Source organism: Aythya ferina (genome assembly GCF_964211825.1).
Source record: "Aythya ferina genome assembly, chromosome: Z".
Classification (NCBI taxonomy): domain Eukaryota; kingdom Metazoa; phylum Chordata; class Aves; order Anseriformes; family Anatidae; genus Aythya; species Aythya ferina.
In genome coordinates, this window is record NC_140299.1 from 69,189,318 (window position 1) to 69,216,452 (window position 27,135).

General features: G+C 54.4%; 1 protein-coding gene and 1 long non-coding RNA gene across 2 annotated transcripts; one reads left to right on the plus strand and one right to left on the minus strand.

The window, feature by feature from the left end:
• Positions 1-657: 657 nt before the first annotated feature.
• On the minus strand, positions 658-3,837 carry LOC311427648. Its single transcript, XR_014687463.1, has 3 exons — positions 3,255-3,837; positions 3,111-3,180; positions 658-2,442 (listed from the first exon to the last, which is right to left on the minus strand). It is a non-coding gene; the product is annotated as an uncharacterized lncRNA (long non-coding RNA).
• Positions 3,838-4,026: 189 nt separating this feature from the next.
• On the plus strand, positions 4,027-25,985 carry B4GALT1 (beta-1,4-galactosyltransferase 1). The gene is made up of 6 exons (XM_084505154.1): positions 4,027-4,371; positions 14,096-14,331; positions 19,640-19,827; positions 20,650-20,772; positions 21,895-21,999; positions 22,554-25,985. The coding sequence occupies exons 1-6, from the start codon at positions 4,068-4,070 to the stop codon at positions 22,687-22,689; spliced, it is 1,092 nt and encodes a 363-aa protein (XP_084361280.1). The 5' UTR covers positions 4,027-4,067; the 3' UTR covers positions 22,690-25,985.
• Positions 25,986-27,135: the final 1,150 nt, after the last annotated feature.

A 27,135-nucleotide genomic window follows, 5' to 3' on the forward strand; every position in this document is an offset into this window, starting at 1 on the left:
TACAGGGACAACCGCTCCCAGCCGCTCCTGTTCCTGCCACCTGAGGGCCAAGGGCCAAGGTGATTCCTAGCAGGAGAAAGGCAGAGCTTCCCAACAAGTCGGCCACAGGAGCTGGGGAAGCAGCAGGCTGAGGGGAAGCATCCTCACACCACATTTTCCCCTGTCTTCGCTGCCCACCAGTCACCACAGCTGGTCGCAAGTCCCCCGTGGCTCACACCTGAGCCGAGGACATCTGAGGACACCCATCCCTCCCAGGTCCCCTGGGAGATCCTTGTGACAAGGAGCGGCTGGCCAAGGAGGCTGGATTTGCTCAGGGGATTTGCAACTGCCCTGAAGCTCCTTGGCAGCGTAAAGGCAGTGTTGACTTTCCCATTTCCCTCTGCTGCCACATCAGGGATGGGTGTCCAGATCCTCAGGGTATGTACCCAGGAACACCCAGAGGGAGCCACCTCACACGTTATCAGACAAAAGGGCATTGTCAGTAACCGGAAAAACCATTCTCATTCTTCCTGCACATTGCTGTGGCTTTTGGTTTCTATTCCTCTCAAAATTCGCAGTGAACTTTGCTGTTTACACAGCACATTATTTAGGCTGAGAAAGGAACATTCTCCATTGACTTTTGATTCCTGCTTTTTTGTTTGTTTGTTTTTCCTTTTTTACCCTCACATTACAGCCGTCTGCATCTGTACTGATGGACCACAGCAGCACCAGAAGCATTGCAAACAGCTTGATTTTGAGCAGCCTCAGTGCCAAGGCAAACTTTCTCCTTTGTGAAGCTGTCAGGCAAAATGAGGCCAGCCACTGGCACCAAACCACACCTTTCCGTACAACCTGCATCCCATGTTCTGCTCTGGAAAACAGGCTGTTCGTCGGCAAAGCCAGGTCCCGGCACCTACGGACAGCTGCTACGCCGGTCGTTCTCTGTCACAGGAGGCAACACAGTGCATAACCAAGAAATGCACTGCTGATAATGACAAGCACCCTTGTAATGGATTTACGTTTACACTGCCGTAACACACAGTTTGATTTGTATGCTATAGGAGTATTACAGCAGCTGGCCAAAACAACAGAAGATAAGCCTGATGAGGAACTGACCAAGTGCAGCAGTGACCCAACCTGAGCTGGCTTTGCAGCCAGGCTTTTGCAAGCTCCGTTTAACTTATTTTGGTTGCTAGACAGGGAAGTGCATGGCACCAGGCCTCGGGCTGAGCCACACTGCTGTGCGCAGTGCTTCAGCTAACCCAGGCAAAGGAGCCATTCAGGTTAAAAATGCCAGAGATTAATGACTGATGGATGCCCTTCACTTCGACTTTCGGTAGACTATGGCTCCTGGCTGACCAGTCTCTCTATAGGTGAAGTGAGTTCTTCCTCTGGCACCCCTTGACCACCAAAGCTTTGCAGGCACCTGCCTGTTCTCCAGCAGGCCTCCCCTGAGCCTCTTGAAGAGGAGCATCCCCACTTCTCCCCCAAGGCGAGCACACAAAATAGGATGTCAGACATGGCTCAACACCACCCAGCTGAAAAGACGCACAAGTGCATTTGCCGTAGGACTGGCTACAACTGAAAGAAAAGGGGGAAATTCACCCCGTGGGACTGTAAGTACATACAGGCTCACACACTTTACTTGTCACAAGTGCAGGATGCCCTCGGTGTCCAGCAGAGCCCACAGGAGGTAAAGCAGGTGGCAGGTGGCATCGCCCACCTTTTCAGTGGTAGAAATTAGGCAGGACACGTGCAAAAAGACTTCCAGGTTTGCAAGATGCCATCAGACATGAAATCTTGCACTCTGCAAGGCTGGACCCGTTTCAAGCCTTCATTTAGAGTAGTGACCATTGCGAATTGTAGACAAAGCTTATTGTCTAGCCTCCCCCGGGGCTTTTTTCTGCAGAGCCAGTACTGGTTTGACATCCCTGGCATCTCGCACACCTCGGAGGCCACGGTGACCCACGGCTGCAGAGGGGCTGAGGAGTTGCCCCCTGGTCTCATACCACCAGGGAGGGTGCACAGGCCTGTCCGTGTGGGCACTGTGTGGTACCCCCGTGGGCAGCACAAGGACACTGGCAGGGCACGGGGGGACAGGCCAGACTTCTGTGGATCCTCCTGCTGGCTGTGGCACCTGCAAACCCCGCTTTGGCACATATTCATGTCCTGTCCTGGATCCTGCTGAGCCCCTCAAGGGCTTTGCTGCTCTTTGGGGGTGATGGGGCTTATAACCTCCCTACTGCTCCTCGTACTTTAATGCCTAACCACGAATGTCTCGCCACATATCAGCGAACCTTCACGCTGTTGCACCCCAATGGCTTGTTTCAGCACGCATGTTGGGTGTTTATGATCTCTTCCATCTGCCAAGTTTGATTAAAATCAGAGCTACAAGTCGTCAGGCATGGTGGACTGGCAGACATGCCCGTGTGCGGCACAGCAGTGTAGTTACATACCGGTTATCTGCAAGGACAAAAAAGGCTAAAAATTACCTTCACCGGAAAAGAACATCTGTAGTACCGTGAAGCTGGTATGATAACGTAGCAAAGTCAAATCTCTGAGAACAAGAATTAAGGTTGGGCCAGGGTGGAGACTGCTGGCTGGAGAGGGACAACGTGCGGAGCGAATGAGAGCCTAAGGGCAGGCACGAAAGCATTTGTCCTTTAAGACAAGCATTTCTATTTCCTTATTCTCTGATTCAGTAGAACATCTTGCCTCTGTGCCGTCATAAAAAAATAAAGAAGTGTGTCATTATGTACTTAACTGCGCATACCTATATTTACCTATTCATACATGACTGCACACCTGTATCTACACAGAATGTAAATGATCTCTGACAGCAGCAGAGGCTGCTTTCATCTGTAAGCTTTGCTCTGATTCCAAAGCCCTTCTGAGCATTTGCAAAGCAGTGGTGTCATGGCAAAAATAGTGAAGTTGTTATACCACTCACACAAATCATAGCTGCTTTCTATGGCAGGATGCTACAACAGAACTATGTGGAAATGTATGTTGAAGACTTTCGAACTGTGTGATGTTTGTACTGGTCACTGTACAAGCTTCTTCTGCAAACACATGCTAAATTTATGGCATGTCATATTTAAGAGCTTGAAGGGAAATCAAATTGACTCTACCTTGAGTTGCAGTTGAGGTCTGACTCTCTCTGCATCACAGAAACTTTCCCAACAAGCAGCCAGCTCAAAGCTGAAAGAAGTAAAAGACAAAATTTACATGGATTATTTGCTGGCAGCAGTGAAACAGGGAAGCTTTGGACTGACCTGTAAGTCTTGACGAATGGTTGCTCTGCTCGGAGTCATGTTGCTGGGGTTGCCTTTTGCTAACTGATCCAGAGCAGATACCTGGAGGTCCTGAGGGTCTGAAAGATGGGTTTGCTCATTCAAGGAGGCAACTTACGAGCTGGTGCTTAGTCGAATGCTGACCGAGAATATCAGTAGCAATAGCATTAGTGTCACGGATGGCTGCATTGTCATCCTGATGCTCACACGGTTCAAGCAAAGCATTAAGTACTGGACTCACTCACAGAAGGTGTCAGGAAGAAACGAGAAATGTGTAAGTAAAGAGAAGCGTTTGGTCGTGAGGATTACTTATTGCCCTGGCAAACCACCCGGGTGTCCCCCGCTGTCCCCGCAGCGCTCCCCGAGGCCCGGGTACGTGTGTGGCGGCGGGGCCGCGTGTGCGCCCAGCCTCCACCCCCAGCCCCGGGGGACAGCAGCGCCACGGGCGGCTTGCTGACCACCACGGCTCCCACCTGAGGGCATCAACGAGCCGGGCAGGGCTGCGGGGACACCCCCCGGGCAGGGGGACACCTCCGCGGGGACACTGCACCGGAGAGGGGGATACCCCGGGCTGCCCGGCGGCGCCCCGCCAGCCCCCGACCCCTCTCCGCTGCCCACCCCCGGGCTGCCAGCCCCTCTCCCCCGTTTCGGGCGGAGGCTGCGGGCGGGCCCGGGTGCTGGGGGGCCGCCCCCGTCCGGGCGGAGCCGCCGGCGCCCCCGCCCCGCTCCCCCGGTGCCCGTCGTCGGCGCGGTGCGGCGCGGCGCGGCGCGGGGCGGGCGGCAGAGCGCCTCGGCATGAAGGAGCCGTCGCTGCCCGGCACCTCGCTGCAGCGGGCCTGCCGCCTCCTCGTCGCCTTCTGCGCCCTGCACCTCTCGGCCACGCTGCTCTACTACCTGGCGGGCAGCGCCCTGGGGCCGCCGCGCAGCCCCGAGCCGCCGCCGCGCCGCCCGCCCCCCGCCAACGCCTCGCAGCCGCTGTCGCGACAGCCGCCGCCGACAGACGCCCGCCCGCGGCCGCGACCCCGACCCCAGCCCGCGTCGCCGTCGCCCACGCTTCCTCTGCCGCCGGGGCCGTGCCCCGAGCCCTCCCCGCTGCTGGGTGAGTGCCCCCCCGACGGCGACCCCCGCCCCGGTGGCCGCGGCTCGCTGGCCGCGGGCTGTGACAGCCCCCCCGGGGGGCACCGGGGACGCCCCCGCGGTGGCGGAGGCCAGGAGGGGACGGGGCGAGCAGGGGGGCACCGAGCGGAGCCCCCACACCCTCCCCGAGCGCTGTGCGCGCCCCCGGGGCGGCGAGCCCCCGTCCCCACGGGTGTCGCAGCTCGGGGGTGGCGTCGCGGACCCCCCCCCCCCCTCCGCCCCCTCTGGTGCTTTCCCCGGGCGAGAGGTTTCCCTTCTGGTGTCTTGGAGAGGTTGGGTAATTTCCTCTGGGAACTCTACCCAAAAATACCTCCCCTTGCGCAACGCCTCGCAGGAAGGAGCGGGCGGGCTGCGCCGAGCTCCGCTCGCCCTTTGTGTGCGCACTGGGGGGAGCCGCGCCGGCTGGGACGGGGCCGTGGGGCAGAGCCGTGGGGCAGAGCCGTGGGGCGCAGGGCTTGTGCGCATCCCGGCGGCGCTTCCCGCATTTGTGGACCCGTGATGCAGTATCCTGATACGTGGCAGCCTGGCGTGGGTTTGGTGCGGGCTGGAGCCCTGCTCCCGCAGGCCTTCCCCGGGGCTGCATCCCCTGCCATCCCCCCCGGGTTTCTGCATCAGCCTCCTCCCGTAGCTGCTCGCATCCGCTGGCTTTGTCATGAGGCAGAGAAGAGAAAACAAAACAAAACAAAACAAAAAAAAAAAAACAAAAAAAAAGAGGAGGAAAAAATAGAAAGAGCAGACTTTCAGCTGTTTTCCGCCCAGCTTGCTGCTGCTGGGTGCCTCGCAGGTAGGGGAGCTCATCCCGCTGGCATCCCAGCCCATCCTCACCTGCCCCTGGAGTCTGGGCACCCATCACCTGGCTCCTTGCTGAGGTGCCACGTTTCCGAGGGCGTTTTTTTTATTTGCTGGAGATCGTAAAGGGAGAAGAGGCTTTCAAGCAGCTACCTGTGGTTTTCAGTTAATGAAAGCAACACAGAAATTCATAGTTTCTCTCTGTACTCGCTGGTCAGCTGTTTATGGATCAATGCATCTGAATAACAAATGACTGGTTTCTTATTTTAGGAAGGCGGTTTTGAGGTCACCAAAAGGAACTGCGTTGTGTTTTTTTGTTGTTGTTTTTGATTCGTGTCTTTCACTTTTTCCCCGTGCATCAATTTTAAGTTGAAAGCGGCTCTGCAAGCCTGCCCTCGTGAAGTGGATGTGGGAGCCCTTTATGAGCATGGCTTTGCTTTAAGCCATCTCCGCTCACCCTGATCCTCTCAGGAGCAAGTCATGTGCTTCGAAATGCCCAGAGTTCAGAGAAACGCTGCTCTGTGTCCCCAGGACTCAAGGCATTTTCAGCCTTGGTGGCTGGAGGATCAACTCAAGTACACTTTGTCTTCGGTGCAATTGGCAGCCGGTGCTAAGAGGCCAGAGGAGGCTGTTGAAAGTGGCTGCAGATGTTCAGAGTCACAGGGCCGAGCAGAAAGTAGCTCTGAGCAGCACAATAGGCAAATAGTTTCCAGCTTTGCTGCATGCAGCACTCTTGGGGTTGCGCTCAGGTGCAGGTTGGCACGGCACCCGCACGGCTGCGAAACATCTAGCCAGCATGTCAGTAGGAAACCCAACTGGCCTGGGGTAAAAAATTATTTTTTACCACTTTTTTTGGTTCATGTTTTGATGGCAGGCAGCATTTGTAAAACAATCCCGTCGTACCTCAGACGTTGATCAGAGCTACGTCTGCTCTGATAATCTTCTCATGTATCTCTGTGATCAGCGTGGGGGATGGAGAGGTGTAATGTCTGCAGGCATTTCTGAGGCTTAATTCACCCACTCAGAATTCAAAAACAAACAAACAAAAAAGCCTCCTTTCTCCACACAAAGCTGCTTTTCAGCATAGGTGAAGCTGCTTATCAGTGTAGCTGCAACGAGCAGGAACCAGCAAGGACCTTCCTGGGGCTCCCTCCTTCCCCAGGCCACAGGGCAGTGCTGTGCTGTGAGCAGGTAGCGCCGTTCCCCCTGGCACAGACCTGGGTTCACGGGCACACACCTCATTTTCTCTTTCTTTTCCGTTCTTCCCCGCCCCCCCACCCCGCCTCATTGGGAAGCATGTGATGAATCACCCCGGGGATGTGTGACTGAGCTGGTTTGGCGTTTTGAGCAGTCAAATAGCCAGATACTGCCTTCAGAGCCCCCGAGGTTCCCTTCGAGTGATGTTCAGAGAGAGCAGCTGACAGTCCCTGCTGCCTGGCTCCTGGGCAAACACATCAGCTGAATGCGAGGTTTAATCTCGACATGAAGCTGCTGAACTTAACCTGCTTTTATGGTTCGTTTGCCTTTGCTTATCGTTTGAAAGCAGGAATTAGGGCTGGTGAGACAACACTGTAAGTAAAACTTGAACGAAAAATCCTTAACAGCTCTGAAGTTCCTTGATACAAGGTAATAAAAGCGTTTATGCTCCAGCTGAGAGCTGCATGCCAATAAGTGGCTTAAATGGGATACCTGGAAGCAGAGCCCACTTACTGAAATTTCAGCCTCCTAGGAGCCCGAAAGGCAAATGCAAGCTAAAATCCAGCTCTGTGCTGCCAGTGACCATCCCCTAAACTGTTACGATTTTTGCCAGCTGTAGAACAACATAGTTTTAAAAATAATAATTAAAATATATAAAAAAAAATCAAGAGTTGCTCTACAGAACTAGTGTATGTGTCGGCCTGCATGCTTTCAAAAAAGTCAAATGATTTTCCCCTCCCCTTCCCATGAGGTCCATGTCTTTCGGTGGTGGTGCTGTTTTCTGCCTCCGGATTTCAGTGAGGAGTGAGGAAGGAGGCAGCTCCCTTGGTGGCAATATCCCCACGTAAAAGAGCTCATCTACAAGCAGCGCTTATCTTTTGGTGCCAGAAGTCTGCAAGGCAGAACCTCATGGGCAGGCTTATCTGTACTGCAGGGATGTCATTTTTGAGTCCTGGCAGGTCGAGAGCACGTGTTGTTTATGGAAGTTATTTTAGAATACAGCTGTCTCTTTTTGCAATTTTTGACCCACATTTAGATACCAGGTGCGGCTGGCAGAGGGATGGCAGACCGAAGAGACGTGGCATCACCCTCAGCCCCGTGAGCGTCGCGTGGCAAAGACGAGCCAAGTGCCCGAAACACGCCGCAGGGAGGTGTCTGGCTCTGTGGCTTTTTGCCCCCAGATTTAGGCTTAGAGAACGTAGCAACACCAAACTCTAATAATTTAGGGAAATCATCAAAATGAAAATAAAAACTCCATGGTAAATCAGAGTCCTACATGGAGGCACTGGTGGTTTCCACCGACGTGGGAGCAGACGTGCTATGTAAAATGGGTGGTGATGCTTCGTGTCTGCGTGGCAGAAGGACTTATAGGTTACGTGCTGCCTGAAAAAGCTGGAGATCTTACTGGTGCAAGGGCCCACTGCCTGTGGGCATTTCATGAACAGGGACAGAGGACGCCTTAGCATCAGCAAAACCCTGGCAGGGCATAATTTGGGGCAAGAGAGTGGAAATCTTGAGGTGTCCAGCATCCCGGGGCGCTGGAAACACCAGTTCCTAAGAAAACCAGCGGTGCTGGTGCCGTTGGGGTTTGGCAGATCCTCGCCCAGCAGCCCCACGGGGCGGGTGTTAGGAGGACAGTTCGGAGGGGATGCCCTGGAGTATGTCATTCTGTAAAAGTAAAACTGAAACTCGAAGAGAAGGGCATGGAGAGGGCCTGGGGAGGGGGAGCTAACACGTGGACCGGTTTGCTGAAGGTTAGGGCTTTTTTGGCCTCGAAAGAGTCTGTGCTCAGCTTCTCCAGAGAATATGCCAGAGGTGTTTGGCCCGGAGTGGATGCATGATGCTGCTGGCAGCTTGGCTGGCAGCACCACGACCATCCCCATGGTCTGGAGCACATCTCCCTTGGGAAGCGCAGGCTTTCTCAGCACCGAGCATCCCTGCCCCAGCACAACCCCTCACTTCTCCTCGTCTCCTCGAAGGAACAGCCTTGGATTATTATTAATTAGGCTCGCAGACTAGCTCAGAAAGGCACTGTGCCTTCCTGGAGAGCAGTCGTTTTGGGGACGCGGCGCAACACATGGGGTGCGCCGGAGAGAAAAGGAAAGTTTTCCATCTCGTGCGTCTAGTGTTTTATAACGTGCTTGTTTCCCTGCCAGCACTGATCTGAGGCAACAGCTAGGGTTGGTTTTTTGTTTTTTTTTTTTTTTTTGGAAATTGGGCCAAGTTATGCTTGGAAAGAGGCAGCTGCACTTGGATGCAAACATGGGCTGAGCCCTTGGCCGCCCTGTCCCGGTGTGGAGCTCCTCAGACCCCGGCGGGCAGGGCACGGTGCCCACACCTGCCAGAGGGGTTTCGGGGTGAAGCGGAGGGGATGAAGGCCGGGCGTTTGGGGGATGTGGAAGGAGCAGTGCCACCATCCTGACAGGCTAGGGGAGGTCCTGCTGCCCAGCCCTGCTCCACGGGGAGGCCGCCTTTCCCTCGCTGTCACGCAGCGTGCGGCGAGGCGCGCATCAGCACCTCGGCAGCTCTGCAGACAGCCTGGTTCCCAGCTGCCTCCCGGAGATTTTCGCTCTCGCTGCAGCAGAGCAGTCCCGGGGCAGTCCCCGAGCAGTCCCCAGGCAGCTGTCTGCCTGAAAGAGGGCTGCTCCTCTCTCCTCGCTCCCCCTCTGCGGGGCTCCAGGTGCGGCCCAAGGGCACAGGACGGGACCAGGAGGCCTCCCGTGTCCGCCTGTCCGCCCGCCCGTCCGCACGTCCTGCGGCAGGGTGGGGTTTTCCTGGCGGAGAGGCAGCTCAGCCTTTTTCTGCTCCGAGCAGCCGGGGAGTCTCTTTTGTTTGTTTGTTTTAAGTTTGCCGTTCGAGGGTCTGGAATTTAATTTCGCGGCGGCAGCCTGCAGCGAGCCTCAGCACGAGCGGGGCTAATCGCATGCAGACCGTCCCGCCGGGTGTGAGCTGGGCTGCAGCCACCAGGGAGGACTCTGCTTCTCTCCCCGAAGCACTTTCTCGTGGAAAGCACAATTTAATAAAAAAATAAATAGATTTAAGACACTGTGCGCTGGTGTGAGGCCTTGTGTTGGAGTTGGTGTCGTATGGGGCTGGATTCAGAACTCGTGCCCGGGCTATCTTTCGCAGTCAGTCTGCATCCAAACGCTGCAGGCTGGTGTGAATCCTTGTATTTTTCAGCCCGTTTTCGTGGTGGTGGACGAGCGGGGGCACGTGCCGGGCTCCAGGAGCGCGGCCTCACGCCAGCAGAGCTGATGTCTGCAGGAGGACACAGCTCCGTGAGCGTAGGCCAGCCGAAGGAAACAGATCCCGGTGCTCAGGAAGGATTTTTTTCCCCCCACCAGGACGTTTACAGCCAGACTGGAGGCTGCCCTGGGCAGAAAGAACAGGCTTGCCCCGTCCCACAGCTTGCTCCCTGGGGCTGCCACGTGGGTCTGGGGGCCGGGGCGACCCCTGCTCCCCAGCCCGGGGCTGAGGCTTTCCGGGGTGGAGCTGGTTTTGTTTTTCCCGGCGAGGCCTGTGTCGGTGCGGTCGGCGGGCCCTTCCCTTTTCTGCTCGGGCCCTGCAGAGAGCCTTTTTTGTTTCTCTCTGCCAGTTCTGCTTCTCTTTTCCAGTTTTCCTTCTGCACAGGCTTGCCTGCCCTGCCCGTGGCAGCACAGGCGCACGCGTGGCTCTGTAGCAGGGCGATGGAAACCTCCTCACCCGCCTGCTGGAGGAAAGCATCTTTCAAGCCTCCCTGCTGCCTGCTTTTCCTTTCATTCTCACCAAATTAAACATCTGAGACCTTTGCCCACCCTAAGCCCGGCCGAGGCAGCTCTTAGACGGCTTGCAGCATCAGGCTGGGCAGATGCTGGGCTCTTTGTGCAGGGCACTTTGCTCCCCGCAGGTTTTTGCGAGCCTCACCTTTCGCTTCGTTTGAGAAACTGTTTCCTGTTTGTGCGAACCACACCGGCTCCTCTGGCGCCTGTGCCTGTGCAGAGCTCTTCCTGTGCACCTTTTGTTTGAAGCTGAGCAGAAATGTTTCTGAGCGAGAGAGATGGGGGGTGGGAGGCAGCTGGCTGCTGCTTGTTTTTTTTCAGTCCCTTCCACTGCCACCTAAAACCTCCGAGGTGTTCGGGTGTGAGGCGCTGCTTCTGCGTCCGTCCCAAATTTCTGGCAGCCCCTTAAGCATATTTTCAAGACTTTCTTGTGCTGAAAGCATGCAGCGAGGCTCGTGGGAGCTCTGAAGGCGAACCCAGGAGATGTCAGCCTCCAAGCCCCGTGCTGCGCGCGTTACCGGGGCTGCACGTCCTCGCGGCGCTGCCGCACGGGTGTGTGCTTGGCAGAGGCCCAGTGCAGAGTAGCAGCTCCTGTGTCAGGCAGCCACTCTGAGCGGAAGCAGAAGAGAGGTTGAGATGAAGTGAATTGGGCCGGAAAGTTTACACAGCAAACACGGAGCAGGATACGGTTTTAGCCAGTGTGACAGCACCCATGGCAAACTTCACACCTTCTCTTGGCATCCGCAGCTCTTGTCCTGGGTCAGCATCCTTGGGGCTGCTCGCTACCCAGGCAGTCAAAATGATCCAAAATGTGCAGCTGGAGCCGTGGCCCCGGTCTCTGCTTGAGAAGCCCGTGCTTGCAGCTCTCATTCTGCGCTTGCCCTGCCTGGGAGGCAAACGGCAAGCACCGATTTGTGCCGGGTGGCATTTTGCTGCTGCTCGCTGTCAGCTGCGTGGCCCTGCGAGGTCTGATTTGTTTTCAGGCGTTCTGTGAAAGCAGCTCGTCCGGATTTTTACATTTTCCTATCCTTACTGATGCCAGTGAATTTCCTAGCTGGGTGACCTACGTCCAGCTGAGCTTAGCGGCGGTACTGTGAGAACTACAGAGGCAGTACTCGAGGAGCACTCATGGACTTGGACTTTGAGTGTGCTACGCTTAAAACTGACTTTATTCACAGCAGGAGGGGAGTGCTGCAGATAGTTCCTCATCAGCCTCCCTTCCAGCCCCCGAAGCTGTTAAATCTGCCCTCTGCAGCCAGCTCTTATCACGGCTGCCTTCCTCTCCTCTCTTTTCCTGCCTGACCTCCCAGCTTCTGGGTGGGAGGCAGGCAGGAACAGGGCTCAGCAGGATGCGCAGTGACCTGGGAGGGCTGCAGCTGCCAGCCTGCACAAACACCCTGCCGGTGGCTCCCCGGGGTCGCACGCTGCCGAAGACAGATTTTTGTGCACATTGGGCTCAGCGGCCCACCTTCGCTCCCTGCTGCTCTACCAGCTGCTGGCAGGGCTGCCAAGCTGTTGGGGTGCCACTGTGGGGAGTGATGCTGCGCAGTGTGTGCCCCTTCCTGACGCGATACCTCCCCTTCCTGCGCCTTCCCCCCGCTGCAATGCACCCCGCGGGTGCTGGCAGGCTGGAGGGGCTTGGGCAGCGCAGTGGTAATGGGAGCTTAACGCCTAGGCTGGAGAAATTGCTTCCTTCTCGGCTGGGAGGGAAACACAGAAGCAACTGTTTAACATGGGAACTGGAAAGCATAAAAACTTTCCCACTTACCCCATGCAAAACGCATCTGCTCTGGGCAGATCATCATTATTCTCGTCGTTGTTGTCATCGCTGTTAATTTTTTCCCCGGGGAGCAGCGCGCTGGGATCCTGCCTGGTGCCGCAGCAGGCTGATCGTGGTCAGCCCCGCTCCCTGCTGAGCAGCCCACGGAGCTGTGAGGCGGGCGGGATGCCCTGCAGGAGACCTGCCCTCCCGAAGGACCAGCAGTCCGGCCACCCCTGCGTGCAGGCAGCGCTCGTGTCCGTCGTTCCCCAACACCCCTGACCCCGCGGTAGGTGGCCGATGTGCTGCTGAAAGACACGGAGTGGTGGTATGGATGCTCAGGGCTCGTGCTGCCCAAGGGTCAGCACGTTCTGTGGCACGCTTCCAGCTGCAGTCCGGGAGCTGGCAGCGGGCAGGCACCATTCCCCGTCAATTGCTTGCATTCAGACACCTCTTCTTGCGGGCTGAGCCTGCCCCCCTGCGCCTGAGCAGCTCTGCCAGTGGGTGTGAGAGCTGTTGGGAGATGCCTTCGCATCCCATCCGTGACACCTCTGCCTGCAAGGTCTCGCTTCCCCTGTGCTGGCAGCGAGTGAGGTGGCAGAGCTGCCCCGGGGGTGTGCTGAGCACGCCTTCATCCTCAGCAGGTCATCTATAGCCAGAGCGAGCACAGGGCTGTGAAGCACGCCCCACCTAAAATGACTTGTAGAAAAATAGCCTGGGAATGAGCCCGAGCTGCAGTATCACTTCCACCTCCCCAGTTGTGTCAGAAGGCACATAGTTGGGTACGTACAAGGTTGCTCGTATCGGTCACAGCCTTAAATAGCTCTAAAAATGCCCCTTCTCTGGGGGCTCACTGCCCAGTGCCTGTGGTGGGGCTCCCCTCTGCAAAGCCCAGCCTGGCCGTGGAGCCCCGATCCTGCCCGGGGGTCGCAGCAGCAGTCACAGCCACGGGTTTGTGTGCTGCACGCTGCGAGTCCACACGCTGTGGCTGCGTCTTCAGCAAATGCAGAGAGGAGCTGCTGGCCCCAAGGTGAAACCTGTGTGCCAGTGCACACGCACCCAGGTGGAGGAGAGGGAGGAGAAGCAGCAGCCAAATCTTTCAGGAGTGATGCCCAGCCTAGCGTTTATGGCAAAAACCTTCAGCTTTGTGCACGGGGTTTGCTGGTACGGAGACAGCAGTGTTCCCGCTGGAGCCGATCTGTGCTGGTGGCTGGGCGTGCAGGCAGAGGGCAGCCTCATGGGCACCTCAGGCTGATTTATTAGCTCACTGTCACCGAGCACAGGGCAGGGCAGAGGCAGCAGTGGTTCCCCGGGGAGCGGTGCCGCTCATCAGCCTTCTTCCACGGGTCAGTTTGTCAGGGCTGGGGCAGCCTGTGCCAGCAGGGCATCCAAAAACTGCTCCTGGGCACCGTGCTCGCCCCATGTGTTGCGTTGCCTTTGTCTGGCTCCTGAAATTGAAGTGCTGCCAGGGGGCTTCTCAGTTTTTTACGCACCAGTGATGGCACCGATCAATCTGGCAGTTTCAAAACCTGCCGCTGTTGAAACCACGTGCAGGAATCGCCAACTGCATGCAAATCCGGACATACTGCCGGTTTTATTTATAGCCGTGCTAGCACAGGACTCTTGATAAATAATGGGCACGCTGTCGGAACACTGAGAGCATCTGTAAGAAAAAAAAAGAAAAAAAAGAAAGAAAGGGGGTTTTGTTCGCTTTGCATGTGGGCAGCCTTGGCGTAAGTGGTTACGTCGGCAGGAGAGCGGGGCTATTTTTGAAGTGCCCGACTCTCACGCTGCACGAGGTGGGTGGGAGCGCAGGGGACAGCACCCTGCTCCGGGCTGGTTCCTCGATGTGTGTGCCAGCAGAAGCACGGCCGTGTGATGTTCAAGAGCTGTCAAGCACCAGCGGCTTCACTGGGGTCTGATATCATGGGGCCGGAGCGTTTGCAGGCTTGCCCTGGGTGGCGGCGTGTGGTCGCATCAGGTACAGCTGGCCCCAGCTTCACACCTCCGTGCACCACTGGGATTTCGTTTAGATCCAAGCCTGTGTTTAATAAAAAACAAACAAGAAAACAAGAAAATGAGAGTGGTGAATATCTGTGCGCGAGGGATGCGTGCCTGTGGAAATAAATGGTGCGTGGCCGTCGGGGCGTGCTAACGGGCTGTGTGCTCTGCCTTTCTTCCAGTCGGGGCACTACGCGTGGAGTTCTCCCAGCCCGTGAACCTGGAAGAGGTGGCGAGAATAAACCCACAGGTCAAAGATGGAGGTCGTTTCGCTCCAAAGGACTGTAAAGCACTTCAGAAAGTAGCAATAATCATCCCGTTCAGAAACCGAGAGGAGCACCTGAAGTACTGGCTCTATTACCTGCACCCAATTCTTCAAAGGCAGCAGCTAGATTATGGAGTGTATGTTATCAACCAGGTAAGATGCTGGGGACACGGGGCTTTTGACACTCTTGCAGCGGTGCCCGTGCCCCCTGAAACAAAGGAGTGGTTACTTTATCCTGAGTGGCAGTGGGTTGGCAGGCAGGCGTCAGGTTGCTTTGAAAGGCAATTAAAAAACAAGGTGAAGCACAAGAAAACGAATATGAACAATTTTGCTCTGATGATTTTGATGGAAAACCTGGAGTCTGCTCCTCCGGTCAGGCATAGCTAACTGTAAAAAGACTCTGGTTGAAGAAACTTGTTGGTCAGGAGGAAAAAAAATCCCTAACAGCCCAACCCAATCTCATTTCTCTTTTGAAAAGTTCCTTTTCACAGGAACTGCTGCAGGGGTTGCACACAGAGCTGTAAGCTGACCGGGTAGCCTTAATACCTGATCTGGAATTAAGTGTGACATAAAGCCATAGGATTTCACTCGAGGAAGTGAGCAGCTTTTGTTCATGGTTAGTAATAAAGCATAAAGTGTCAGGATGGACAAAAGAAAGGTGCCGCAGCACAGCAGGTAAGTGGCTGTCTTCAGGCCAACAGAGCAGAGCAGGAACAGGCAGCCACAGGGTGTGGGGGGTGCTCGTCATTTTTTTCCTTGGTATCTGGAGGACGTAGACTTGCCTTAAAAAATAAAAAAGAAAAAGGTACATTTCACTTCAAGCAACATAAATCTTAATTTATTCCATAATGGTGCTTAAACAATTGGGTGTTGGAGGGGCTTATGGCATGCGGGCAGCAGCGTGGCAGGGCAGCAGCAGCCCTGTCGGTCCCGGCAGGCCTCTGGAAACACAGCCCCGCAGTGCATTATTGCTCTTTGTCCCGTTTTGGTCTCAGTTTTCACAGAACTGAGAAGCAGCCTGCTTCCTCAAACGCAGCTCCTGCCACCTCGGTCTGGCCCACATGGCTGCGGGTGTCACGGCGCGGCCGGAGGGGCGGGCGCCGCGGCCCTCACGACGATCCAGGAGGAGCTGCTGGTGGTGTGGAGCCAGCAGCACGGCTGGGGCTGGTGTTTCCCCATCGGGAGAGCCACGGGGTGAGGGAAGTGAGGGGCTGGATCGCACAGAGCCATGCTGGTGTCCTGTGGGCTGGCAGGGCCCCGGCCTGGCCCCAGCTCCCAGCGCTGCCGCGGTGAGGGTTTGTGCAGCCCGCCTTGCCCTGCTCCTCTTCTCCTCTGGTGCTCTGTCCTCTGGTGCTATGCCCGTGTGCTCTCAAGTGATTGAACCCTCACACAAGTCATTTAAGGAAATGTTCTTTATTTGTTTGTTTTGGTTTTGTTTTTTTAACTCACCCCTTTGGGCAAAGCGGGAGCAGGAGTGACGTCCAGCATGCTGGGTGTATGTGTCCTGGACACATCCTGTGGTCAGATATAATAGGTTAGTAAGCAAGGCTGCTTGACTGGCAAAATAAATACTCTCCTTCCTCATGCCTCTTGTGAACTTGTGTCTGGAAGAGGCAGCACGGTCAGTGCTGGTGAGCCCATGGGATGTGTCTCTCCAGGGTGAGTGGGAACACTGAACGAAGAGATGCACAGAAAATGTGTTAATTCTGCCAGAACTACAGTGGGATAATGGTCTTATTTCTCTGCTGTCTTGACAATTGCTTTTCTCTTTTTCTTGTCTGTCCTTCCCTTTGCATCTGCCCTCCTTTTTTTTTTGTTGTTTTTGTTTGTTTTGTTTTGTTTTGTTTTGTTTGTTTTGTTTTGTTCTTTTTTGTTTTATTTTTCCTTCTAGTGGGGAAATGTTACCTTTACTTGTTAATCCTGTCTATAGCAAAGCAATCACTGAAGCAAGGAGAATTACTGTGTGATCTGATTCTTACACGCTGCCTACGTGCTCTTCTGTCCTCTGCATCTCATAGAAAGAAAGAGGAGCGCTGAGCCCTGCTACTGCTGCACTGGTAATGTCAAACTTCTTCCTTTCAGCACAATGCGTTTCCCTCTCGAGCCCGTTGTGTCTCCACCATGCTGTTCCTGCGTGCCTGAATGCCTCAGAGTAGGGCTTGGCTGGAGTCAGGGGAACGGTGTTCGTAAGATGTCCAGCATGTAACAGGAGCCAGTGGAAAATGTGTGCTACGTCTGCCCCTCCCCAGCCCAGCAAAACCCAAACCTGACACGTGGAGCAGCGGCTGGAGGATCCCTCAGATAAGCTTGAGATAAGAGATGCACGGCTGGCAGCACACCCAGCTGATGAAGCACAGGCTTGGCTTCGTGGCAGGAGAAGGCAGCGGCGAATTTGTCAAGCCTGCTGTAATCCTGCTCACTCCTGCAGTCGCCCATGTGCTCCCTGTTGCATTCACAAGACCACGAGCCTGCAGTAGCTGTGCAGTCGCAGTCACTTTGGGTGGACTGCGTGCTGCTGCTCCACGAGCTGCTGTGCGTGCCAGGACATCCGTGCACTCAGGTTTCAAAACAAGTTTTCTTGCTGCACCTCAGCGGGTGCCACTGCCCATGTGTCGGAGACCTCGTGCACCAAGCTGGAGTTCAGGAGAGAGGAGGCATGGCAAATTCCCTAAAAACTGCATTTTCCACTGGTCCCTGGTGTTACTTGCAGCACCCTTAGTAGCGATTTTCCGGAGAGCATGCGTGTGTCTGCGTGTGTGTGTGGCATCACGCCCGTTCCTGTTATTTCGTGGGGTGTGCCAGGGCTGCCTCCTGCCTCAGAGTGCGAGACAGGGCAAAACTGGGGTGACACCACTGTTCAGGTGGCAACTTGCAGGTTTGCAAGCCTCTTAGTGTGAGTCTCAGCTCCGTACACCCCAGCTGAAAGAAGGCAGCACCCTTTGGTGGGGCTAGCTGAGCAAACCAGATCCAGCAAAGGGAAGGAGGAGAAGCCTAGCTGATCTTCTCCAGGTGCCAGCAGGAGCCAGCATCATCCCCTGTCCATCCGAGGCAGCCAGCTGTGCCCCTTTGTGCCAGTCTCTCATGGGCTGGTGGCTGGGGATGGGCTTACAAGTGCTGGAAGGGACACAGGGAGTAAATCCGTGAGGCAGAAACAGGTGCTGAGCACCAGCGCTGGCTTCTGATGTGGACTGAGCTCCTGGACGAGAGAATACAGGGGGAAAAATTGTCAGGGAAAAAAAAAAAGTGCTTGGAGTGCACCTTTTCTTGTTGAAAGCCCAGAAAAAGAGGTGCAGAGGCTACACCTGGAGCACGGCGGTGGTGCCAAAGCGGCAGCCCCCCGTCTGCTGCGTGGCTTTTTGGGGCGATGCCCTCCAACAGAGCGGGTCCAGACCCATCCCTGCCCCTGGGATGAGCACCCACGGGCGCGGAGCTGCCAAGCAGGGGCGGGCGGGAGGCTGGCTCCTGCCTGCTGCGCCTCGCCTGCGCTCCCCAGCCTCGCCGGTGCTGCCGTGCAGCTGGACAGGGTGGCCACCAGGAGAGCAGATTTCCCTTTTCCCTCCCAAAGTCGGGAGTCAGTCGGAGACAGGAGCCTGCAGCACCATCTTCAAGTTTTGGGATGTGGATCCCAGATTCTGGGGGCGTGCTGGTGCTCCTGAAGCGCCTTAGGTTAAGAAGCAGAGATTTCTGCAAAAAGAAAAAGCTCTTACCGGGGCAGGGGGGGAGAATTCGGGGAGAAATTTAAGAAAGCAGCTCCTGGTAGAATTGTTAATCCCTGAGTGTCCCCTGGATGAGCGAGAGGCTGCCGTAAGGCATGGATTAAATCAGGCTGAGCCCCTGCTGATCACAAAACCCACGTGGAACACGCTGCTCGCCTTGCACTGCTGCTACAAGAAGAGCAGCCAAGGGGTGTGAAACGAGCAAGCACAGCTCCTGGTGCAGGGAGAGGCCCTGAAGGATATTTTCTGGGGACCAACGTCTGGTGTGGCCCAAGATCCTCCATCCAGGTTGAGTCTCCCGGCCGTACGGGCTCTGCCGGGGCTCGTAACTCCAGCTGCAGGACTGGGGAGCGCGTGGGCTCGGCAGCCCCTTTGCTGGCAGCCAAAAACCCTCTGTTCCCACAGCCACAGCCGCTCCCTCTCCCCATCCCCTTTGTTCAACTTTCCTTCATCTTCTGCGCTCCAGTTTTCACAGCTCTTGCTTATGCATGATGGTGATCATCTTCCCACCACCTCAGTTATTGCGTGAACCCTTTTATTTCAGGTGAGGATGCTGAGAACTGGCTCAGATCCTCCTCCGCTAAAGCTCACTCCTCCCTGTGAAGTCATTTAAGCCCCAGGCAGGTGCTGAAAGCTTTTGAAAACCTGGGTTTGACACTTGCATGTTAAATCCTTCATTTGAAAGATATTTGTGTCTGTTTCACGGTTAAATTCTTGGCTCTCCAGCCACAGATCCATTAACCAGTTTTGGTTTTTGGTTACTAATTATTAATCCAAGCGATCGGATTAATCAGTTTCTAAAAAGATTATTTATTAACCAAACAAAGCCATTCAGGAGAGGAGGTAAACGGGATACTTCAGGCTGCTTCTCTGTATTTTATCTAGCCTTGATTTTGCGTCCCACACCGCCAGCTCACAGCAGGGTGGGGAGCCGATTTGCACGCCTACACGCACGCACACGCTGCAGGAGCCAGGCACGGCAGGGCAATCCTTTGGCTCGAGGCTGTGGAGAGAGGAAGGTGGGAAGGATTTGGCAGGCTGGGTCTCCCGGCTGGCAAAAATCTCCTGCAGCGCTGCTCCCCGTGCAGGGCTTGGGTTTGGTGCTGCTGCCGCAGGGCCCGGTGCTGGATGAGGAGCCACCCCAGGCCACCAGTGCCCCCAGGGTATGGTCCCGGTGCTGGTTTCTGAGAGCACCCCAGCAATCCGCCAGCCCGTGTGTGTGTGCCAAGCCACGTGTGCTTCTGCCCGAGAGAGGCTGGGCTGATTTCTTGCACCCGAGATGTTTAGCCCCACAGTCCTTGTCCTGGCCACAGCCTGAAGCGCAGCCGTGGTTCCTCTCCACAGTGCTCAGAGCGAGCACCTCCTTCCAGAGCGGTCATTTGGGTTACCTCGCTTTTGCTTTTGCTGTTTTATTTAATTTTTTTTTTTCTGCCGTGAGAGGCTCCATCTCCTTGCCCTGCAGTCTGTGAGCCTCCTCACAAAACTCAGCCCTGAAGTGCCCATGTGTGGGGTGGGATGGGGCCCTGAGCCCTCACCACACCATTGTCTGGCCATTTCGGCTGCCCCTGCAGCTGGGACCAGCTCAGATGCCAGGTCCCAGAGCACCACAGGAGCACTCGGTCCCCAGTTCGGGATGCCAGAGACCTGCAAACCCAGCGTGGCAGCACCGGCGACAGGTAAGAGACCTGCTGATTTCAGCTGTTCAATGCAAGTCACTTAACCGTGTTTCTTTTATTTTACACCAGGACGGAGAAGAAGAATTTAACCGTGCTAAACTGCTGAATATAGGATTCACGGAGGCTTTGAAAGAGTATGACTATGATTGCTTTGTGTTTAGTGATGTCGACCTAATCCCAATGGACGACAGGAACACCTACAAATGTTATAGCCAGCCAAGGCACCTCTCTGTCTCCATGGATAAATTCGGATTTCGGTGAGGGGCATTTCCTTCCTAACTCTGCCGCGAGCACCGCAGGCCAGGTGCAGCGTTACACATCCCCACCCACCAGCAAAACCCTGGGAAAATGTCTCTGGAAAAACGCTGCCTTGGCACTCACGTCCCTGTGGGAGCAGGCAGCTGGGGCAGAGGGAGCAGGGCACAGAAATGAGCCGTTTTCTGAAAATTTCAGTGTCTGGGCAGGCAGATGCAGGGCTGGGAGAATCGGGCCTGTTGTGCTGCAGGTGCCTGTGCCCCACCTTGTGTTTTGTGGTGTCAGGGGCTGGTGTTTCAGCCCAGCCTGGAGAGTGAGGTGATCTCACAAGGCAAGATCCATGCAGGGAGCTAGAAGAGGCCGTGCGGGGCGTTATTCTTAGGGCAGGACCCGGTGTTTTTGGGGCTGCTTGGCTTCAGGCCGCAGCAGGGCCTGCCCTGGTGTTTGGGGGCAGCACAAACGGAGCGCCTGCCAGCTTGCACGCTGGTTCTCCAGGCTGCTGCAAACACAGATGTGGCTTGCTTTTCCTATCTTTCTTTCATTTTTCCTATGCCAAATCCCCCCGGCTGAGTTTAAAAACTCAACCCATGAAGCAAAAACCGGTTGTAAGCCCCAGGTGTCCCTGCCCCAGGCCCTGCAGCCCTCCAAGCAGCCAGGTGATGCTCCGAGCAGAAATGCTGGCCCCGGGGGGTTCCTCTGCTTGCTGAAGCAGAGCCAAGTCCTGTGGTAGGTCTTGGGGGTGGGTTGCTGGCCAGGCTGGGGTGACGGGCACCGTGACCCCTCCTCAGGTCCATCCCCTAATGGTCTCTTCTCCCAAATTCCAGGTTACCCTACAACCAGTATTTTGGAGGCGTGTCTGCCCTGAGCAAGGAGCAGTTCACAAAGATCAATGGGTTCCCAAACAATTACTGGGGCTGGGGCGGCGAAGATGACGACATCTACAACAGGTAAATGAGCACCCACCTCGCACCACCGGGAGCCATGGGAGCTGGGGGGGAGAAGACCTTCACCCACAGAGCCCAAGGCAGCTCGAGGCTCGCCCAGGTCTGCAGCCTGGCAGCGCATCCCTTTGTTCCCAGGAGGGATTTGTCTGTCAGGTTTTAAGCAGCTCCAAACAATCCCCTGAGCGCTTGCTTCCTGCCTGGAAGAAGGCTGAGGAAGGCTTAGAATTGCAAACGAGGAGGAAGGTATTTGCACAGGGCTGGCCGGGCCCTCCTCTGCCTGAAGATGAGGGCAGATGTCTGTGGGTTTGTGTTACCTTCTTGTCCCCAGGAAGGTGGGGCCATCCCTTTGAGAAATCATCGAGAAATCATCGTAGGAACTTGGATTTGAGAGTCTCCTGACGTTTCTTGCCTGCGGAGCACACCCTGCATTGTCCTTTCCCTGGGCTTTCCAAGCTCTCTTGAGCTTCCTGAGGCAGCTGCAGATTCTCAGCACATTTTTTCGATAGCCCAAGCGAGGGGTGACTTCTGGTGTGGCAAGGCACTCAAAGAAAGGTGGAAGTTGCCTCTTTGGGAACTTCTGTTTTGAGGGGTGGGAGGTGCTGTGTAAAAATTCAAAGGGAGACACGAAGGAAGAGGTCTGACATTGGCATCCATGACCTGCAGGTGCCTTGCAGAGAGCACAGAAATGACGGCGGGCTGCCCCCCTCCCCGTGCTGCTTCACCACTCCCCGGTTCAGTTTCTACCAGCACAGCACTTCCTTGCACTTCAGCTTTCACATCTTGAAAAATGAATGCTCTTCTGGCTGCCTTCCAAATGGGTTAAAAACTAGATGTCTGCCATTCAAATTCCAGTCTAAAGCCCGGAGCAAGGTTAACGCAGGCGCTGGCAGAGCCGGCTGGGGTGCAGGGAGTTAGCAGGGCCCTGGTGCAGGCGGGGGGGTGTCTTCTTTTCCCACGCATGGGAAGGGACTGGCTGTCCTCTCCTGGCATTAGCAAGCCTGCAAACACACAGCAAGGTCCTCAACCAGAAGAAGAAAGCAGGTGGTGGCCGCCGGCGGGGAGCATGCTGGAACAGCCCTCATCTGTCACCTGTTGCGGGTGTTTAATATGCTCTGCTCCTGACAGGCTGGTGTTCAAAGGCATGGGGATCTCGCGGCCAGATGCTGTCATTGGGAAGTGCAGAATGATTCGCCACTCGCGTGATCGGAAGAACGAACCCAACCCTGAGAGGTGCGTGCCTGCATCCCCACTGCCTTGTGTGCTCTACCCCTGCACCAACCAGCCCCACCGCCCCGAGCCTTGGCCATCTCCTGCCCGCCTTGTGGTCCCCATGCTGGCTGCACCCTTCCCTTTGCCACCGTGTTTCCTTCTCTCTCTCGTCTCTGCAAGATTTCACCATGGCACCAACGCCTCTCACCATTTTATTTCTTTCACCCCTTTTCTTAAATATCCCGTGCACATCAAAGAAAGCTGCAAGCGGTGGTTCCCAGCTTGTGGTGGGGGAATAAAACCATTGCTTTAATTCAGAACCGGAAGAAAAAATATATATATATTTTGTAGATATACGTAAAAGGCCGGTGTGGTCTGGAAGCTTGGCTGTTTCCTCCTGGCTAAAAGCCACCCCCTTGGCCTCCCCAGATGAGGGGTCTGACGGGACCCACGCTGATACCCAGGCTGTTCTTAAGGGCTGGAGCTGAGCTGCTGTCCGGGAGGCAATCAAAATGTCACACGGAGTGGGGGTTGTTTAAAGGTTTTCTTGTTTGTTTGTTTTTCCCCTTCCGCAGGTTTGACCGAATTGCTCACACAAGGGAGACAATGGGCTCTGATGGCTTGAATTCGCTCTCCTACAAGGTGTTAAGGACTGACAAGTACCCTCTGTACACAAAGATCACAGTGGATATTGGCTCACCGAAAAGCTAACACCGCAGGCACAAGAGAGACATTGTGTACGTTGCCTGGGACATCTGGCCTCGCTGATGCTTTATATCTTCTGGGTTTATAACAGTTGCAATGAACAACGACAAAGAAAAAGGCCTCATTTGGTGTGCCAAAGCCTCTCCAAATTGGGTGGACAAGTGCTTTTATTCTCTTCTTTTTCTTTTTTTGGCTTTTTTTTTTTCTTTTTTTTGACTTTACACAACTTTCCAGCTCTCCATTGTTTTATAAGTCCGGAAGCTGTACCTAAGAGCTGTAAATATTTACTTTGGTGAGAAACATTGAATGTCATCTCTCTGTGACAGTGCTCCCTATGTTAAGTTGATTGCTGGACCCAAGTTTTAGTGATTACAACTGTGGTGCATCAGCAGTTGGTGCCCATGACATTTTAGTATTCTAAATTGGGTGGATGAAAGCATTCCTTTTAATTCATTCCTGGTTTTACTTTATGAAGGACTGTAAAATGCTGCTAAAATTGTACAAGTTTACGCATTTCATTAGATTTTTTTTAATGGAGACAACATCATGTCTTTTTTTCTTTTTTTTTTTCCTAGCAGTGACCAAAACATTCTTCTCTGTGTGCAGAGCAAGTTTTGAATAACCAAGTCAGGATTCAGTGAATGTCACTATTTCTTTCCGTCTCAAAGGAGACTTTGAGTGAGTTGAGCCAGAATCTGCCACTGCGCTAGCTCTCTGCGTAGGGTGGGAGCTAGGCAGATGGATAGCACCTGCTTTGTGATCTGCAAGTACCGCTGGCTTTAGATAACCATACTTCTGGATGTGACGGTGACATTTTGCCTCAGCAGAACATGACACTTGGGGAATATTTTGTTTGGTTGTTTTTTTTGATGGATTTTTTTTTTTTTTTCGATGGGGGTGGAGGTGTGCTTTTTTATTCCCCTAAAACAGAGATTGAGTGGGTTAAATTGCACGTTGAAATGATGGCCTTAAAATTTGCTGACACTTGATAACAGTGGTAGAAAGCCACCACGCTGTTCAAACATTGTCTGAAGACAAAGAACGAAGCTTTGCTTGCAAGGTCATGCGTAAAACTTGAATTCACTTATTACTTCTGTTGTTGTAACATTTTAATAACTTTTAAAGTAATTTGTATATCATAAGCAGAATATTTAATACCAGATTAAACTAGGGTGCAGCATAATAGGATATGCTTCAAGGACTCCTTTCTCTCCAGGCTATTGGGCTTTTTATGGATTGTAACATATAAGCCATGCATGACACTTGCTCTGCATACTTGTCCACGGAACCTCCCGCAGTGCTGAGATACTTGCAGGACAGCAGGTATCCCGTTTTTTAATTATTATTATTTTTTAATTATTTTTTCCTTAAAGCCTGTTGAGACACGTGTCCTGTGTCGGGTAGCTCCCTCGAGGAGCACGCAGGCTGCAGAGCACTACCTTCTGCTTGTGCACCAGGGCACCAGCAGCACCCGGCTTGTCCTTCCCACAGCCCTGTTGAAACCCTTAAGCGCTGACACCCTCGGAGCTGGGTTAAGTGATTTTTAAAACTCTCAGCCAAAATGGAGAGCTTAATTCCTTCTGGTGAGTAGTTACTTACCAGCTGTGACCACAGAAATTTGCACTTCCTTGGCCTGTGCTGAAGGCTGTTGAAATCAGGGACACTTGTATTGGGGATCATCTTCAGCACTGCCTCTCTTTTTTTTTTTTCACCCTTTTTTTTTTTTTTTTTTTAAATAACTTTGATTTTTTTTTCTTTATTTTCTTTTTGGGGTGTTTTGGACCTGAAGATTTTGCTGAACCCTTGCACTGCAGGGGTGGGATCCTGCGGGGGCCGGGGGGGCTTGCTCTCTAAGCTGCCAGGCTATGGCCTTGACATTTCTTCCTAGGCCAGCAGCAGAGCAAAGTAAGAGCAGAGACTGTACTCACTAGGGAGACACCCAGTTGCCTTTACAGCTTCATTTTGGGAACATGCTCATCCCCTTGAACACCGTTGCTGCCAGGCATGCTGCTGCAGTTGTGCTGGGTGTGGAGCAAAGGCAGGCTTGCAGGGAGGCAGGCGTTCACTGTTGCCTTACAAACGTGGCTGCTTTTTGGCAAGTCAGGCTCCAGCGCTTGCAGACACAATGGGGTGCAGGAGGAGGCTGTGTTACAGGAGCCAGGTCAGACACCTGCCTGCAAAATCTTGGCACAGTTGCAGTCCGCACCAGTAGCTGAGGCATAGGCGAAGGCTTCTTTTTTATTTTATTTTATTATTTTATTCTTCCAAAGGTGCCTTACAAGCAGGGCCCCCCTCCCACAGGTGGCAGGCAGGTCAGCACCAAGCCTCACCAAAGCTCCACTGCAAATCCTGGGTCTCTGCGAGAGCACCTGGGTTTGGTCCTGAGCCTTTCATGTGCTGGAAAGCTGGGACCTTCGGCTGTGGCTATGTCTGTCTGCTAACTGGCTATGCAAAGGGGCTACCTGCTGTATTTTAGTGTTTTCCTCGTTTGGTTGGCTGGTTGTTTTTTTAGTTCATTTGTTTCTCCTTGCCTATTGATTCTCTGGGGATTAGAAAAAGTCAGTGTAAGAGCTGCTTGCTCCGCTGTCTGCTGGAGTTGTGGAGCGTCGTGCAGGTGGTCCGAGCACGTGGTGGTTCTGGCTGTTACAATCAAAGCTCTCCACGGATGTGCCTTGAAAGAAGGGAGAGATGGAAACTGCAAAACCAGGAAACCTGAAAACCATTTTCAGCACAGAGACGCCGGTGGTGCCAGAAGCTGCCGCTTGGTTTCTCTCCCAGCGCTGAAGCCTCAAGCCATGTCAGAGCCGAGGACGCTGCTTCCTTACCCTTCGGTGCTGAACCTTCGTGCCCAGATCTCACTGCCCCTGCGTCAAGCTGCGCTGCTCGAAGTGGTGAAACGCTCTGGCTTCCACCTGGCCGTGAGATCTTTCCCCCCGGGATGCCCGGGGCCCTTTTCTACGCATGCTCGTCTGACACAGCAGTGCGTTTTGACTGGGTGGTGCTCTTTCCACTCCTGTCGCGACACTCAGAGCGATACCGTGCCTAACGGTTGAAACCTGCAACAAATAGCTGCAAGGGAAACGCTAATGCTCGGCTTCTCTGGGACTGCTGTTTGCTCGCTGGGATGAGAGAGAGGGTCCGGGCATGCAGCTTGCCCCCTGGATCTTGCTTGCCTACTGGACTGCTGCTCACGGGTCTCCCGCAGGTGGTTTTGCTTTTGCATTTTTATCATTTATTTACCAACGGGTGTATCGTCTGATGTTCCTCTTTACTGTTGGTGTCAAATAAAGTATTTTCAGTTACGGCGTTTGGCAGTGTCACTCTGACGAAGCGGGCTTCCCAGCCTGCTACCCTCAGGGTCCCCCAGCCTGAGTTTCTCCCCTGGCCCTTGCAAAAAATTTAATTGGAGGGGTGGAGCAGATCCCAGAGTGCCCAGGTGCCCCCAGAGGACCATATTTTGCCCAGCAGGCTTGGCTGGAGGTTTGGAAACAGGGGAATCATTGCTGGGAAAGCGATGCAGAAGCCTGCCTGCCTTAGTTGGCACTTCCTCATGCAAGCGGTTTCCGCGGAGGAGATGATTCGACGCTTGGTATCTACAGGCGAAAAACGGTCCGAGAGAGGCAACGTGCTTTTCCCCTTCCTGCCGGTTCTGTCCCCAAAGCATCGAGCTTGGGTGGCCAAGGAGTGGGGGCAGTTTTGTGGTGGGAAGGAGCCCCGTGTGGAAACCTTGTCCCTCGGTGAAGGAAGCAGCTGAGAAGCCTCAGCAGGATTTCACCGTTTTCCCTGCTGGTGCTGCAAGGCCTCCCCGGCCAGAGCAGCATGTGACTGCAAAGGATCCCTTTATCCCTTTATCCTTCTGCTGTGAGAGCTAGCTCGCTCCAGCACAGCTTCCTTCTCCACCTCCAGCTCCACCTGTCTGGAGGGACAGGGATGGGTAACCAGAGATCTCATCCTTTGTGTCACGCTTGTTTACCCCGCTGCACCTTCCTGTTCTCCAGTCCATGGGGGGAAAATAAATAAATAAATAAATAAATCCAACAAACAAACAAACAAGCATACAAAAACCATGAGGCTGTTGTTAGAAGGCAGGAAAGGACTTGGCTGAAGTTTTCTGACCCCTTTCACCCCCTTGGAAGGGGACTGAAGAGCATGTGCTTGCTGCCTGCCCGTGCTCTGTGTCTCAGCACAGCGGGGCTGACACTGGATCTGTTTTTATCTGCCTGCATCGTGCTGGCAGGGTGTCTGTGCCCTTCGGGTGATGCACCCACACAAGACCTCCTTTTATCTGCCTGAGCTGAGGCAGCAGCCCTGCTCCTGGGGCCCGTTTTCCTTTTCTGCCTGCCGCTCTCTGTATCACAACCAGGGAGGCAGATGTTAGTGCACGGAGACAAGACCAGCGTGGAGCCAGTGGTGAATGACTCCTGAAGCCAGGATTAGGTCCTGCGGTGAAGG

What these genes read in the sequence shown, in the direction of transcription:
- B4GALT1 (XM_084505154.1), top strand. Translation starts at nt 4,068, where the DNA reads ATGAAGGAGCCGTCGCTGCCCGGCACCTCGCTGCAGCGGGCCTGCCGC. An exon ending in ATGGATAAATTCGGATTTCG is followed by an intron (nt 19,828 to 20,649) that starts GTGAGGGGCATT and finishes CCCAAATTCCAG; the next exon opens with GTTACCCTACAACCAGTATT. An exon ending in GATGACGACATCTACAACAG is followed by an intron (nt 20,773 to 21,894) that starts GTAAATGAGCAC and finishes TGCTCCTGACAG; the next exon opens with GCTGGTGTTCAAAGGCATGG.